General features: G+C 38.2%; 2 protein-coding genes across 9 annotated transcripts in view; both read right to left on the reverse strand.

Annotated features, from left to right (window-relative positions):
* Positions 1-17,654, reverse strand: part of fbxl7 (F-box and leucine-rich repeat protein 7) — a 151,188-nt gene that overhangs the window by 109,595 nt on the left and 23,939 nt on the right. The window contains exon 4 of one of the 8 annotated variants that reach the window (XR_002651169.2): positions 12,022-13,504. The exons of the other annotated variants lie outside the window; for them this stretch is intronic. The gene's annotated coding sequence lies outside the window, so the exon portion shown is untranslated. Of the gene's footprint in view, positions 1-12,021; positions 13,505-17,654 lie in introns of those variants that run through there. 8 annotated transcript variants of the gene reach the window in all.
* On the reverse strand, positions 5,679-6,613 carry LOC125801690 (SH2 domain-containing protein 4A-like). Its single transcript, XM_049478535.1, has 2 exons — positions 6,273-6,613; positions 5,679-6,067 (listed from the first exon to the last, which is right to left on the reverse strand). Exons 1-2 carry the CDS (start codon positions 6,409-6,411, stop codon positions 5,976-5,978), a joined length of 231 nt encoding a protein of 76 aa, XP_049334492.1. The 5' UTR covers positions 6,412-6,613; the 3' UTR covers positions 5,679-5,975.

Genomic DNA, 17,654 nt, shown 5'->3' on the forward strand with positions numbered 1-17,654 from the left:
ATGTTTGACCACTTAGGAATTACACTGACATTACTTCTACAAGTCATGGGATAGTAGGTTTGAGGCTGATCATGAAGTGTTACCTCAATGTATTGGCCAGTAATTTATTATTGAAGGTTATTCATTCAAATTTATTGTGACTGGTGGTCTGCCTACAATTGTTTGTGCAACTCTGAGAAATATCTATATACAACTTTTAAAACGATTAAAGCTTTGGGATTTACATGTGCAAAATTAAGCCCTGCATACAGAAATATACCGATAACTTTCTGATGCTTTAAAAAATAAGAATCAAAGGAATCAAATTCCAAAAGATAAGCATTAGCATTTCAGAAGTACTGTCCGAGGTCAGCATAAACACTAGAAAAACAGAGAAAAAAAATCACAGTTCTTACAGTCTGCTTGTCTTACCAGGTTCCATGAGACACTGCAGTATCCCTTTATTCATCCAATAACATAAATTATACATTAATAAAACATCTGTTTTATTAGAAATACTTGTTCAAATTACAAATTAGCACCCACAACTCCACAGAGGTTGGAGGACCATAATTTAATATAATTATATATTTAAGTTACATGATTTTGAGCATATTACTACATTATTTTGCCTTTCAAAAAATGCCAAGTGAGCAAATCAAATCTAAAACTTTTTTTTGTTCCCCCTCTGCATGTGATACATAGAGATCAGTAACATCTTTCAGTAAAAATGGTCTGTAAAAACAATATGAAATTTGAAAAGGAAAAAAATACAAGCTACAAAAAATGTAACTTTCAAAATAAATTCATGGTGATCACTTGATTATGACAGAAATGGACACCTGCTAAAACCACATACCTATCCTTTTGGTTTGAGGTAAATCTGTCTACCACAAACCAAAATATACAATTACAGTAGAGGAATCCTGCTTTAAGATATTTGGCCTCAGATGCATCAGTAGCACTTTACAATTAATTTACATTGTTTAACCATACTTATGTTAGAATGCATCAACTAATTATTATTATGACACTAGTTAAGATATTAATTCCTACAAAATGTTAAAACTGATATCGCAATTCATCTTTATTTACAACATTCTTAAGCATTACAATTTAGAAATGTTAAATAATATTTACCACTTAATTACCACTTAATGTTTATTACAGTCGTAAGTACTGTTATTTTTTACCCTGATTGTAAAGAGTTACAGATGCATCAGTAGCTGGGTAGAACAATATGAATATGACTGCTGTCTAAATAAATTAAAAAGGCATTTTTTTTACGGCAGCCTCACGCTGACACAGGGTCCCAAGCAGTGATGTTAGTAAGGCGTTACTCTAATCTGACTCTTTTTTCAGTAACGAGTAATCTAACGCGTTACTATTTCCAATGCAGTAATCAGATTAAAGTTACTTATCCAAGTCACTGTGCGTTACTCTCGCGCTCTCTCTCTCTCTCCACCTCACACACACACACCGCGTTCCCTTCCCCATCCCCCTCCGCTCTACCCCAATCACACGCGTCTCGCTTTCTCCCCTGTCTCTCTCTCTCGCGCTCGGCGTGTCTTTAGTTTCCGCCCATTCTCGTTTTTCCGCCAGTTCTCGGGCTCCCTATCTCTTTATAAAGGCGGGTTTTCCCGGCCACGTCCCAATTCACTAGCCAGGGCAGCGGTCTGCACAGATCTGATTGGCAGAGGAGAGCGTTTGAAGATTTTACACCACACGTGATTGGTCTGTGAGTTTCCCATGCCGCAGAGTGCGTATACCGTAAAGACAAGAAAAGTTCTGACGCTTTAAATGAACACTGTCAAAATTAAATCCTTCTCAGTAGTTTATCGGTTTGGGTCCGCATTGGACAACGCCTGGGTCCGGACCCGGACCGCAGTCTGCATATATGTGATCCCTGGCCTAGACCATATACACGGTTTTGTTTTATAATACCACTCCTTGCTGCCCTGCAGAGAACAACAGGTTCAATATTCAGTTTTACAGTGTTAAATATGTCAGGTCAAGAAAGACTTTCTTTATTTTATATTTTTTTTTATAAAAACAAGTATTTATGTTAAGTGAAATCAAGAAAGACCATATTTTATTTTTTATAAAAAAAATTATTTATGTTAAGTTAATTCAAGAGAAATGGTCTTTTAATTTTATAAAAATAAATAGTTCAACTTTAAATGTCTAGAGATACATTGATGCTGTTAAAATGCATTTTCCAATAAAGGGAGTATTGGCAAAACTGGTTATAATTTTTATGTTAAGGCGGCGGGAGGTGGTGTCTGCAGCTGCTGAAAGTAACTAATAAAGTAACTTGTAAAGTAACTTAGTTACTTTTAAAATCAAGTAATCCATAAAGTAACTAAGTTACTTTTTAAAGGAGTAATCAGTAATTGGATTACTTTTTCAAAGTAACTATACCATCACTGCTTGTGATGCACCTGTAATAACAGCAAGAGCCAAGGTGTGTGTTTAGTTTTCTGCTTGACAAATAGATTTTTATTTTATTATAAAAGCTGAAATCTTGTTGGATTTCTTAGATGGCCATGTTAGTAAGTAGTGATAATATTCATGATATTTATATTGACGGACAATGTCTAAAAACACACACACATTGTCCAGATTTGTGTGATTTGTGAATAACATTCAAGTTCAACTTCAAGTTGCACCCATAGATAGATAGATAGATAGATAGACAGACAGACAGCAAGGAAGCCAAGGGAGCCAATGGTGTTGTGAATAAGAAGACTAGAACCCTTTAATCGTTTTCAACAAATCTGGGTTCTGTTTGGGGTTCGACAACAGTCGAACAGGTTTCAGTACACTCTAAAAAACAGAGGTACGATATCAGTACTTTTTTGTACTCAGAGGTACACTCTTTAAAATTGTCCCCTCAAAGGTACAATATTGGTCTTTACAGGGTCAGATTTGTTCCCTCTGAAGTACAAAGTAATTTCCAACAGCTATAAGTACAAATGTGTACCATTTAACCAGCTAAAGGGTACATTCTGTATTCTGTATCACTGTACTAATAAACAATATATATTTAAGTTCCACATTTTTTACTTAAAAGCCAGACAATTTTGTTTTGAACCATATTCAGTTGATGATAATGTTTATAATTTTTATAATCTTTACTGGCACAAAAACCATGGGTACAAAAAAGGATTTTTACTAAAAGGTACTTTTTTGTACCTCAATATAAGGTACAGCCCCAGCGACAAGCTTTATACTCTTTTAAGTACAAATCTGTATTTGCTTTTCTTAGTGTGTACTTGTATCCTGCCTTTGCTGTGAAGTGACACACTGACACAACTGCTGGTGTTATGATTTGGAAAGTTATCGCATACAACAGTCAAACACTCCTAGTAGTGATATGCGAGAGATTAGCAACTCAACAATATGTGTAGGACATCCTTTGGCCACGAGTGTTCCATTTCATGAAAGGGCTTTTGGCTGGCATTTTTTAGTAGGATAATGCTTGCCCACACACAGCAGGGTTTTTTCAGGAATTTCTCCACCAGATTGCAACATATCCTTGGCCTGTCCAGTTTATGCCAGATTTATTGTCAATCAAACATTTATGGGACCAGCTGGCATGCCAGCTTTGGCAACATGTGAGTGTGCTGGGTCTATTTTTGAACATAATTGAAAGTTTAAGTCTTTGGCAAAGGAACCCTGTTGTTGTCCCAGGTTACATCTGGACTCCTAATGCTGCCAAATTCTGCCATACATGGAAGGCAGAGGCAGAGCAGATCTTTTGGGCAACCCATGACTAACCTGGAGGCAGTTAGGAGAAAGGAGGGTGAGGCACTGGCATCTCAAAGAAGCAGAGAGTGTATAAGTTGCTTTCATTTAAAGGCAGAGGAAGTTGATGATTGGTCATGATATGAAGTGACATGGCATTCAAATTTCCTGGTAGAACTTTCACAAAAGCTTTCATTTAATGAAGCTACCAATTTTAGTTAGGTAGATTAGATCTATTTGGAAAGGTTCAATCCCATAATAATGATCTCTTCATACACTTCAGTCTGTTTTTTATTTTTTTATTTAACACAGCAGAGACCAACCGTTTAGAACTCCTTGCATTTTTTTCAGAATTAACATTGAAAAGGTTATCTACATGCAACAGTTTTCCAAGGTTTTGAGAGAGCTTGAAAATGGCCCCTTTTTCCTGGAAAAAGTATACCCACGTAGAACAAGTACTAATTAATATTTGGAGACTCATCTCCTTCCTGTCCACAAGGACCACCCTCTGTGAATAAATGAGTCAAAAAACATTGTATACTTTGAAAGCAGGAGCATAATAACCTCTCAAACACCTCATTACAACACTGGAACTTTGGCCTTTTATAAAATAATGAACATTCTGGGTTTCCAGTGAGTCACAGTGATGGAGAAGTCAGGGCTCAGAGGATATGAGGGTGTGAGGAAGAGGGGGATTTCTCCGTCCTCAGAAGAGCCGCAGTCCTGGAGTCCTGGAAAACCACTCCCTTCCATGGAGAGAATTAAGCAGGAACGATTTCACCAGGCTGATTCACAGAGCTCTGCTGAATCACTCTCTGCTTGTCTCCCTTTTCATCCGAACAGAAGGTGAAATGTTTAAAAACGTGATGTGTGAAAACATTTTTTCCCATAAGAATAGCCAACTACTAAGTAATCCCTTCCCGCAGATTTCCATCTCTCTCACTCCTCTTCAGCTTGGAGTAAAACCTTTGGAATAGCTTATTGAAGTGTGCGTTTAGAAAAGGTAAGGCCACAGTTTGCAGGACTAGTAGCTCTCCAGCACAGAGGGTTGTTGAACCACATTGCAGAACAGTTAATCTCAAAGCAGGTAAGTGAGGCTGAATACTGGCCAGCGAGGCAGAGTTTAAGTGAAGCCACAGAAGAAGAAAAAAAACAAGGCATTGCCCACAGTGGAGTGCAGTGAGTGGTACTGATCATGACCGGCTATGTCTGGCAAGAATTGTCCATGCTAACAGACAAGTGACTCTGGCAGAAATTACACCCACATTCAATACATGGAGGATCCATATACAGTGGGGAAAATATCAGCCCTGAATTACATGGGATGAGCTTGTTAAGAATCTCAGGGGAGCTCGGACCACAATAATACAATACCTCAAGTGCAAGGGGCTATCTATAGTGAAACCTGCAGAAATACGCAGTGCTGATAGCCTGAGGAACTGATAGGACTGCCTCACAGTGGCCCTGTGATGGCTTATTGGAGAATGAATTTACATCCGATACTAGCAAGTATTAAAAATAAACAAAACAGTGAAATTTGCCCAAACCTGCAGAGGTGATAGCCTAGGACAGACTCTTTCAAATGGTACTGGACCTGTTTTCAAGGATTCAAGGAGATTTTACTGTCATTCGTATCACATGTGGTTCATGAGGTGGAACGAAATTGTGATCTCACGATTCAGTTTACACCCAAGAGCTGTTGTTAAAATAGATATATAAATAAAGTAAGACAACAAAATAAAATAATACAATAAAAATAGAATATAACAAAATGAAGATAAGATCAAATAAACAAAACAGTACAACTTGTCATAGCCTAGGACAGACTCTTTCAAACGGTCATGGATCTGTTTTGGCATTATGGGAAAATCATGAAAAAAATATATTTTAAGCATAAATAAAAAACATAAAAAATTAATATAAAATAAACAATACAGTGAAATTTGCCCAAACTTACAGGAGTCATAGTCTAGGACAGACTCTTTCAAATGGTCATGGACCTGTTTTGGCATTATAGGAAAATCATGAGAAATTTAATTTTAAGCATGAAATTTGCCCAAACTTGCAGAGGTGATAGCCTAGGACAGACTCTTTCAAATGGTAGTGGACCTGTTTTGGCATTATGGGAAAATCATGAGAAATTTAATTTTAAACATGAATAAAAAAAAACAATTAATATAAAATAAACAATACAGTGACATTTGCCCAAACTTGCAGGAGTCATAGATTATGTTCTGTAAGAAAGAACATTATCCAAAGATCCTCTCGCTAACACGGACCAGGAAGCTTCCAGCGCTGCCTGACTTCAGCAAATCCTCCGCCTCCTCACGAGTAATAATACCTGTGTACAAAGAGAAAGAGCTCAAATCAAAAACGTTTAATCACGTATTTCAATTTATATAAACAAATATAAAGAAATAGCATTAATCCTTTGAAATAATAATAATAACAAACCCAGTAATTATAAGCAGAACACAGAACACAGACAGAGAGAGAGAGGTTTTTCTTGGATTAAAGCTCACAGATGGCCCACACTTTGAACTCACCATGAAACCAGGGGGCAACTCGACTCTCGCCTTGCTGTAAACAAACTCTGAGGGTCTGCTCCTCTTTAAACCAGCGAATAATTTCATCCCTGCTGGACGTCGACAGCGACCGGCGCATACCTGGCTTCCTGTTGATCATAACGGAAAAAAAACGAATTCAGAAAAGCTTTAAGAAAGACAAGCTGTCTGACTGCCTCTCTCATACCAGAAAATCCTACATGACATCAGCTCTACAAGCCCAGGAAACAATAGAGGGTTAAACTGATAAGCATATATGACACAGCCTAGAGCAGTGATGGTATAGTTACTTTGAAAAAGTAATCCGATTACTGATTACTCCTTAAAAAAAAAAACTTAGTTACTTTATGGATTACGCGATGTGTGTGTGTGTGTGTGTGTGAGGTGGAGAGAGAGAGAGAGAGTGAGTAGAGTAACGGACAGTGACTTGGATAAGTAACTTTAATCTGATTACTGCATTGGAAATAGTAACGCGTTAGATTACTCGTTACTGAAAAAAAGAGTCAGATTAGAGTAACGCGTTACTAAGTAACGCGTTACTGACATCACTGATCACAAGGCTGTGTTTTCTTCCTATTCTCCTCCCTGTGGTAAACCAATGATCATATTTTAAAGATTTGTCACTTTATGGATGATACTAAACTCACAGGACTGAGAACAGATGGCGATGAGACAATCTAGAGAAGGTATGTGGAATATCTCACAACTCAATGCACTAAAAATGCATTATTTATATTCTTTATGTCATAATGTCTGCGATATAGTGATTTTTTGCCCATTGTGTCATCTGAAACAATAGCAACTTACACAATGCATGTTTAAACACACAAAACCAGAAAACAAAAGGAACTGTTTTCAAAATTTCAATTACTGCACCAACAAAAAAAAATTAATTAATTATTAGATATTACTTGGAAATGCCAACAGCTGTATATTGATGGGTTACCTTGTGGGTTAGGTGGAACACTGCTATGCTTATGGCAAGGCAACATGAATTAGTTTACTAGTTTAGCCTATTTGTACTATCATGTTCTAATTTGCTGACACTTGTCACTGGAACTAGTTAATCAATGTTCTAAGCCTTAATTCAGACTGTGATTACAAGTATGTAACTGTATTATGTAGAATTTAGGAGTCAAATCAACTCTACACAAATATGGTTCAGTAATTCTAATTTTGATTCATACTGCATTTAACAGTTTAATATTTTATCAGTTTAGCAGTTATTGGTCCTAGTGCCACACAATTGTTTTCCATGAATACCACAAAGCTAATATTTCAGTTTTACACTTTAACCACAAGATGGCATTCTTAGAAGTCATTAATACATCTGCCTCCAATGGAACAAACATCCTGTTTCCTGTAGCAATCTATGCAAAAACATAAGTAATAACATTTTAATTAAATAAGTATGCCATCTAATCTTGTTTACATGCTTATTATTTAATATTTCAATGAAAAAAATTAGCTCATTCAATAAAAAACAGCCATATTTTTTTTTTTGGAGAAAACAAGTTTTTTTGACAAGTTTTTTTACATTAAAAACAAATTATCTTTGTATTAACTGAACTTAACAATAGTAAAGAAAATAGCTGATCTCTCCCAAAAAAGAAAAGGCTCAATTACCCATAACGCTTCTGAAATGTTTTGAAAATCAGATAGGTCCAACAACACAGGCTGCTCCGTACTGTCACAAACACAAGAAAGCAAGTGTATGTAGCCATTTTCAGGTATTCTAATTAGGGCCCACGTTCATCCCAGACGTGACAACTATCATTATCCACCAAACAAAGTAATTAGAGCTTCAAAACAAGTTTCTTCAGCTTTTTGGACTACGGTGTTCTATCTATGAATCTCAGGGGGGCAATTTATGCCAGTAATAGCCTAGTAAATGACAGGGCACGGTGACAACTGACATAGAATGTGTGCACCTTCAGCATCAGCAAAAAAATAAGAAAAAAAGAAAGAAAGGCAGAGATTATACTATAAAAGTGCTTCTCACAAATGGGAAATTGAACCATTGTGAGTAAAGGAGATCTTTATTGTCCAGTAAAGATGAATGGTAGACAGATTTGGGATGGAAATGACATTTCCTGACCGTGCGGAATAACAAAGGCACTTGGGATAATGCTTTTGAAAAACTGGACAATGTGCACACTTTTGGACTTGACTGAAACCACATGTCCAAGGCTGGGTCAAACTGTGCAGTTTTCACATCTGCTGCACGGAAAAAGGCCTGCGAAAATGAATTAGTATTTATTTGGTTTTCCAGTGCAGTAGTGTGCAAAAAACAGGAAACAGCTTACAGTACTAGTAAAGCTTTAAATCCTAGCATGAGTGGAAAAAGGCTGAAAAAGTTAGCACCAGAAGAGGGGGTACAGCATTCACCATCCAGAGTCTATAGCTGCCTTACACACTAATACTATACAGTAGGTCAGCAGCTACTAGATTGATTAATCTGATGATAGTTCCTGTGGGTATGGCTCCTGTCTCGATCTTTCTGTGTTGCTTCAAAACGACAAAAACATCTGAATTGTTGAAGCCATACTGTAAAATATAGATATATGACATTACACAGATTTCAAACCCCATATATTGATGAACAGTGTACCAGCCCCCCTTTACACAATGTCATATATCTGTTTAACCACAATTCTTCTGTCCTCTAGGGATTATTAGGATAGTGGTCCATTCTCAGCACAGCAGTGCCATGGTAGTATGCGTGTGACACTGTTACAAGTGTTCCAGGAACAGGGGTATTGTTCGAGCTGTTACATGTGTCAGAAAAAATGCCCTAGAGCAGTTTTGTGGTCTATTTTTCTACAGGAATGACCAGTGAGTGTACTGTACTTCCTCAATGTTAGTCAGTCACTGACCCTTGCTGTAAGAGTTAATTCAGCACTACTGAATGTTACTGCGCTGCCCCCAGATTGACGAAATGAGCACCAGGGAGCAGGGCCCGGTGTCCCAGAGGTCACCTTGATGTCGAGGTCAGCGGGAGGCCTGCTGGACGTCAGCATTGCGGAACATGAAAAAGCCCCTTGACCCAAAGAGCTTCCTCTGATGCCTCTCTGACTCATGCTCGCGAGGAGCAGAGCAACAGGAGTCACTGGAGATCAAGGAGAATACAAACACACCATGAAAAAACAAAGAGCCAGTGGGTGGCCTTTAGTCTTGAAGGTCCAATCACAAAGTTCCAAAACAGCATCACACCCACCTGCAGGACGACACAGTTTATGAACATGCAAAGCAGCAAAAAAAGATGTTTTTAAAACCGCTTTAACTTGGAAAAAGACATGGCCAACTCTCTCGTAACTACATAGAAAAATACATATAATTCATATGTATTATTTCTGAAACACAGACCTTAAAGTTACCACAAATACTTATTCATTTAAGAAGTTAACTCTCTCTGAGTTACTACAACTTGTTATTTCAATGCTGTATTGAGATAAAAAATGTGGTTGTTTGTAGTTCATTAAAACATGTGGATGGTTTCTATACTAAAAGTAGATTCTACAATTTAAATCAATCAAACCTTTGTTTATTTTTTTTTTAATTTGATGAAAAAATCTCAACTCATATCCTGAGCAAGGAAGGAGAGTTAAAAGTGAAGGTGTAAACAGCAGCAGCAGTAGGCCCACACTCCCCAACCCTTACTAATATAATTCCAGCAAAAAAATGAGATAAACGACAGGTTTATTTTTACACTGTAACTGCATAAATTAAGTAAAATAAAGCGTTCAGGATCACTTATCACACTTGGTATCAGTTTATTATCTTATCCGCAACGCTAACAGAAGTCCAGCAGGGTTGGAGCCAAGTTGGAAACAGACACAGCTGCCAGGCCCAGCAGTGTTGTAGCAGTTTAGCTGCTATATTAACAGCTGGGATCAGTACGATTATAGCTACAATGCTACCAGACACAGCAGCCGAGCTCAACATTGTTGGGGAAGGTTAGTCACGATATTAGCAGCTGGACTTAATTGGATTGGAGCCAATTTGCTAACCTATACAGCAGCCAGACTCAGTATAGTGTTACAGGGATATGTAGGGTTAAAATTCCAATGTTAACAGATAACAAATACAGTTTCCGGACATGGCAGGGAAAATGATTCTACTCAAATGTTGATCATTGATTTCTTAAAAGATTTTTACTTTAATTTAGAGATAAACTTTGTCACAGATGCAGCTGTTGGCAGCCCATCAAACCTCGGTATTAAACCCACCACTACCCCAACTGCTAATTCACCACTGCCATTGTGATCTATAGTAAACCTCAAGGGAAGTAATGTGAGATTACTAAGCTTTTTATTTTTATTACTTAGCTTTTTATGTTTCCTTTGTCTTTTCATCTGATTTAATTGTTGTCTAGGAGGAACCACAGAGATATTAAGGAGATTTGCTGTTTTTGATTACTTTTTTGATTATCTTTCCTGTGGGAAGACAGGATTAACAGCTGGACTAGGGAATCTACCTCTACAAGCTGTACAGGGCCAGGATAGGAATGTTTGCTGAGATAATTTAGCTTTAGCATTTGTTTGTTTATTAAAAGACTATTAGAAGGCTGTTTTTGTGTTAATTCATTCATTGTGTACAAGTCATATTGCTATCAAAATGCTGTGGCAATTTGTGGTACACTGTGGAATTCAAAGAATGTTTAGAGAGTTTAGAGTCATGCTTGTTGCAGCACCTGCATGAGTCAATGCTTGGTGCTCGTACCAGTATCTGTTGTTTCAAATTTAAATCCCCCTGTAGAATTTTGTAACTGCGATTTCATGAGGCTACATAAAATTTTGAAACAGATGTTGCAATTTGTTTGTACTGGAAACACTGTGCTACTGCCATCGACTATAAAAATTTAATAAAAACGTTGTTACGAAACATTACGAAAAAATACTATAGTATACAGACTATTTTTAATACAGAAATCTTATAATGAAACGATGTCTATGGGATAAACATGCATTTATGTATTTATTCAAATAGTATCATCAAAAAAACAAGGACCTCTTAGCATCTAATGATTAATGGATATGCTGACATTATTTTGCATGTTGCAATACTCAGATCTGACTTGCTCCAATTCTTAACAAGACCTTTAATTCCATGTATATTTGGTTTATTTATGACCTTTCAAGTCCTCTTATTAAACTGCATGAATGCAGCACTGTATTCATACACTTTTGTTTGTCATTTATCACATCTTGAACAATGGGATAAAATGCTCTCCGCGGATTGCCAATGCTCCAGCTGGGATTCAGGGAAGTGCCTTTGACGACGAAGCCTACCGCTTCAAAACCGCAGAGGAACTGTGCCTCTGGCCAATCAGGACACGCAAGTCTTTTGTAGATTGTTTGCTGCATGTGGTCCACACATTTTCCCCTACTGTGGTCGTGACACGCTTCCAGACAAAGCGCGCTCATCCGAGGGCCGAGTCAAACAGATGCAGCCAATTGGTCCAACTGGCTGCGGTGGTGCGAGTGTGTGATCTGTCATCACACCTGGATACTGTTGGATTGCATCTGATGAGAAATCTACAAGATTGTTTCAACGTGAAGCAGTCAGACCTTCTTGGAAGACTACACTGCTGAGAATATGCAACAGGAATGAATGGATGCTGCTTGTTTGAGGAATGGACAGAAAGACCATTTAAGATTGTTTATGTCACTTTTACGTATTTAGATATTAAATAAGTTAAAAAAAATTACTGTAACAAACAAAGTCCGTATCAAATTACAGTAAAATGACATTACAGCAGTGAGATTTTCTTAAAAGGTTGGTCTCTGAATCCATTGTTTTACTGTAATAAGGCAGAAGATAAGCAGTGAAGACTTTTCTCACCTCCATCCCACTCAGACACAGCCATGGCCGCTTGGACACACATCTTATACAGAGGTAATGAAAAGTTTATGGAAAACAGGTGGGCATCAAATGACTTCCCCAGCTCTAGTACTGTGACTCAGCTGTGATCTGCTCAATATGAGAGAAATATGTATTGTTGAAAGTCTTTAGAAAACACAGCCTCTCCCAATAACCTGAACTTTAACCCTATTGCCTTACACCAGAGGATCCTAAAGCTTTTTTTTTACATTCTGGTCGCCCTTTAGGCACGAAAGGTTCTTCAGCATACCCCCTCTAGCTCTGCACACATGCACACACACATAATAGAATTGCATATAAAGTACAGTCAAAATATTATGACCACATCCTTGTTTCTACCGTTATTGTCCATTTTTTTTACCTCCACTGATCATATTGGAGTATTTTGTACATCTGTACTTACAGATGGTAGTCGGTCTGTGTCTCAGCATACTTTATTTTCCTCAGTTTACCTAGTTCTTTAATGGACAAGAGCCCTTAGGACCACCACAGAGCAGGTATTATTTAAGTGGTGTTTATTCTCAACACTGCAGTAAAACTTACATGGTGGTTGTTAGTGTGTGTTCTGGTATAAGAGGATGTACACAGTCATAGGTACACAGTCAACAGTGGATAGAATGTTTAAGAACTCCAGCAGCATTGCTGTGTCTGGTCCACTTGTCCCATGTAATTTTGAATGCTTCAAAAGAAATATCAACCTAGCATCCTAGAAGAGTGGACGGATAAGCGGTCAGATTGGCAGCAAGACCTCAAATCTCAAGCTAATCATAAGGGAACCCCTCTTACCCCCTTCTTCACCTTCTTGCTCCCTTCACACCTTTCAACCCTCTTTTTCTCTCTCTTTTAATGACATTGTTACGAAGCGGTTGGTTGAGTCAGAGCGTGTCTGCGAATGTGGGTGTGAGCGTGAGTGTTTGTGTAACTTTGTGTCCTGTGTGTTTTCTTATTTTGTGATATATCTGAAAGTGTGTCTTTGTTTTTGTGTGTGTGTGTGTGTGTGGAAACAGAGAAAGACACCATTTCACTTCTATCTGTGGTCAGATGTAGTGGATGAAACACTGCTTGACCACACTACGTGGGCATCATCATCATTATCATCATCATCCTCCCTGAGCTATGGAATAGACCACAGGGTGTAGGTACACACAGTGTGAGCGCCACTAATATGAGAATGACACCTCTGCGCCCACACATGGCCTGTTCCTCACCAATCACAGTCACTCACCAAGGCCTGGTGGGTGGGCGGACGCATCACGCAGGCTAAGTAATGAAGGTGTTGATGGAGAACACCACCGTTTTCACACGTCACACTGGGCAGATTGGTCATAACGCTGATAAAAAAAGAGTAAAAAAAGAGAAAAAACACGACCTGTGTCATCAGTAAATACAGACAGAAATAGACAATCACACGTAACAGTAATGAATCGCCCGAGACACATTTTAATTAACCAACATGTTCCCCACAGATATTCTACCTACATCCACCGAGCCCCTCGTGGCATTTCTGAAGACAAAGTCTCTCATTTCTAATGATTCTAATGATTCATCTCTCTCCAGAAAAACACACAAACACACTGGCAGAACAGATGATCCACATCCTCCAAAGAAAAAAATCCACACTTCCAATTAGCATGGCCCTTATTAGCTTTAGATGAATGATCTCCCGGGGCGTCTTGTGCAAGAGTGCAGGCCCGACAACCCACACGGTGCGCACACATGGCCACTTTAACTGGCAGCCAAACTCTACTGGGCTGGGTTAATGCTTTTACAATTCAGAATCTTCCTAACACTCTGGGTCCATCTGATTACTTAAACTGGTGTACTATGTATCTGGTGTGGTCCTAAGGAGAGTGTGACGCCTTTTGAATGTTGGTTCCTCCTGTTTTGGCTGCTTTCAAACCTAGCTTGTTTGTTCTGGACCTTTAGACCTTTCATCTTGGTCAGAACCAAATAACGTGTGAAAGTTGTTACAAACCACAGTCTAGACCAAAAGATCAAAATCTGACCAAAAAAGGTTTCTCAGCCTGGATCAACTAAACTATGGTCTGGTTTGCATATGAATGTAGTGAAAGCACTTTTTTAGTTGTGCTGAAAAAAACACAGAAGTATGGTTGCAAGAAATTATGCTAGTGATCTTCTGTAACTATAGATTAACCCTGGTTTATAAACAAAAATAAAAGAAAATCTGTTACAATCATTCAGCTGCGTGGCACACATGCATGAGAAGTGCAGTCGATTTCAGGCAGGGAGGCAGATTTCAGCACAACACCTACACAGGCCAACTTGCCAAACAGACAGCATTCTGCAAAGCAGTTGATGTCAAGTGTAGGGAGCCTACATAGGTAATGAGAACAATGAATGATGATACAATATGGTTCTTTAGTCTGTTCATTAAACTGCAGTGTAAAACCAAAACTAACTGGACCAAATGTATACAAACACGTGTACCTTGGTTCAGACTCTAGTTCAAACTTTCAGTCATGAAAATGCTCTCAATTCAGCAGACTTAGGTGCTATAACTATGATTCAACGATCGCCGGTTAAAATCCTGATTCATGCTACATTCCATCAGCAGCCAGAGTCCGAGAGAGCACAAATAGCCTTGCACTCTCAGGGTTGGGGAGTAGATCATGCTCACACTGTGAAGCTCGTCAGTGATACAGGCAGTTAGTGAATCTACTGAAGCTGAGAATCCATCACTTTCCTCTGTGTGCACTAGTCACCCAGTGATGCTGCATCAGTGGCAGTTTGAAAAATATTCACATGAAACGCAGTGGCAATGTGCTAGTCTTTACTCTCCTGGTGTTTGGGAGTTCATATGAACAAGGAAAGTGTAATTGGCCTTTAACAAGGTCACAAGCATTAACCCTTAGAATCCTAAGAATAGGTTTTCCGTCCAAAATCGCACCTTGTGTTCTCAGCATAATTACTCAGGAATTCCTTTACACATAAACATAATCCATGTATGGTTAAAAAGAGAGGAACTTACTCTTTCTAAAAAATAGTGATGACATCCCAGTGCGGTAAAGCATCTACAAGAAACCTATTAAGAAAACACCTGAAAAAGTGAGATCTCCTTCCCCAAACAATATTATTTACCTTTAGTGCTTCAAACATATTTATATGATGTTTCAAACCAAATTATATCAATAAATGACTCAAAAGTGTCCACAGAAAACTACCTGCACTCAAACTAAAGCTAGGTATGCTGTGCACTACATTATATATATATATATTTTTTTTTACTTGCATATTTTTACTAAGTAGTTATTTCGCACTAAACATTTTTATCCATTTAGACTAAAAAGTTTACATTTTTGTACATAGTTTTCTTTGTGTGTCCTGATTAAAATACTGAAAAGCATAGGCTGCTCTGAGTGTCAGGTTTTTAGTAATCTACATGTATCCTAGAGGTGGGATTATCAAGAAAAATAAGTCTGCCTGATGCTGTTCATGTATTTTGTCAAAGTAATAAGCCATGTAACTATCATCAAAATTCTTATGCTTTCATTTCATATACACTCTAGTGTTACTATTTTTGAAAATATATCTAAGGTGTGAATATATTTAAAGTCTATACATTCAAAAATACGTAAAAAACATGGCCAGTTCCAGAAAAATATAACAATTCTGCTTCCTTTTAAATTTTAAATGATTACATTTTTGAGCAGCTGTATGGCTACTGGAGTAAAAGATCTTATGGCATGTGGCTGTCTGATATAATTACTGTGTTATAAGACCTGAAAGAGGAACTGACAAAAACAAATAAAAAAACACCCCAAAACAGCCTAGGGTTTAAAGGGTTAACCAAGCATAGTTACATCTGACACTGGCAAGGTGATCAACAAGCTGATAGACTGGCTGTCCCAGTAATCAGCAAGATGCAGAGCAAGCTTGACAAAAAAAAAATGCTAACCCTGCATCAGCATGAGTTTCTCATTTATGACTTCTGGACAGCTGCTTTGTGACAATGTTGGTTGTAAAAATGCTCCCCAAATTAATCCAAACACAGATTAATACCATACTTTGGTGCATTTGAACAGTGTCTGGCGTTGTATTTCAGAAAAGGGTTACGGTTATTTTACTGTTATTCATTAATGCTGAGTCTGGGCTACTGTAATGTCATGAACAGATCTGCCAACAAGGGCTTATGAATTGTAGCTAACAAGACTAAGCAGGACTGTCTAATCCCTATTAAGCCACATAACTGACCAAAAAATTGCTGTATTGACCTTCAAAAGTGTACATAATAACAGTAGCGCTATTAGCCCTGAAAGTAGAGTCAGTTTATCACTGAACAGGTGGAGGCTAGCCACAGGTTTCCTCAGTGGATAGCTTCCACCTGTTTAGTGTTAAATTGATTCTACTTACAGGTCTTTTAGGGCTAATAGCACTATACATCAAAAACGCTTGAAGTAAATCCACCACTGAAGAAACCTGAAGTTAGTCTTATTGTCCAGAGCCCACAGCACATTGTTAAAGGCCTCAACACTAGAATGAGAGTAGTAAGCCCTCAGGTTATGTGATCAAGTATAAATCCACATCCCTTTACTATATGTGTCCCTCCCAATGGCAAAAAGGCCAGCTGCGTTTGGATCATTGTCTGGAAGGATGACCTTCTCTAATGAGAATTCAGATTGTTTTTGCTGAAGGGCTTTCTTGAATGAGGCCACGTCGCTGACTCAAGCCCACAACACAATACACACTTAGCGTCCACATAACAGGACATCAGAGTCACGCATATTTCTAACACCTGGCCATTGCAGTCGAAACACTTAGACAGCCACAACCTGCCAGACACCCCTGTTGACTCACGGCTGCGTCCTCAACCGAGAAGCCACAAACCCTAGCCACCAAACCACCTGCTAATTCGCAACATAATCTTACCTATACATCTATGGCATGCAACTATACAATAGCATAGGACACAATAAACACTTTAAAGCTGTATCTGAAGCCGAGACATAGCTCGTTAGCTTACTGACCTGCCTCAAAGCTTCATGACATCAAAGACAGAATGAATCAATGTTTTTGGCTACAGACGCTGAGCTCATGTGTCCATGTGTGATTGCGGGTGGTGCAGAGGACTGATGTCATGCACCATATAATCTTATTATAGATGTTTACTGTGCAATGTATATAGCAGACAGCTCATTATGTACACAGGAAGAGCTGAGTGATGAATAACCTCCTCCAGAGTTCACCCCAGCCCACTTTGTTATTTCAATGAACCATGTAGGAGTAGATTTAACACTGCTGAGTTAACGGTGCGTCTATTTTTGGTTTCTAACCTTTTATTTTATAGTTAATTAAATGAGACAGATATTTGCACACGCTGGAAAGCTAATATTATACTTCTGATTTGATCTGGTGTGGTTAAATTCAAAAAGGTCATCTAAAAATATTCCTACATTAGAACGGAATAGGTTTTTGATGCAGATTTAATTCCAAGCTATTTTCAATGTCCATTGGTTTAAGTAG

The sequence above is a fragment of the Astyanax mexicanus genome, chromosome 4 (genome assembly GCF_023375975.1).
Source record: "Astyanax mexicanus isolate ESR-SI-001 chromosome 4, AstMex3_surface, whole genome shotgun sequence".
Taxonomy (NCBI): domain Eukaryota; kingdom Metazoa; phylum Chordata; class Actinopteri; order Characiformes; family Acestrorhamphidae; genus Astyanax; species Astyanax mexicanus.

What these genes read in the sequence shown, in the direction of transcription:
- LOC125801690 (XM_049478535.1), bottom strand. Translation starts at nt 6,411, where the DNA reads ATGATCAACAGGAAGCCAGGTATGCGCCGGTCGCTGTCGACGTCCAGC. An exon ending in AGTTGCCCCCTGGTTTCATG is followed by an intron (nt 6,068 to 6,272) that starts GTGAGTTCAAAG and finishes CTTTGTACACAG; the next exon opens with GTATTATTACTCGTGAGGAG.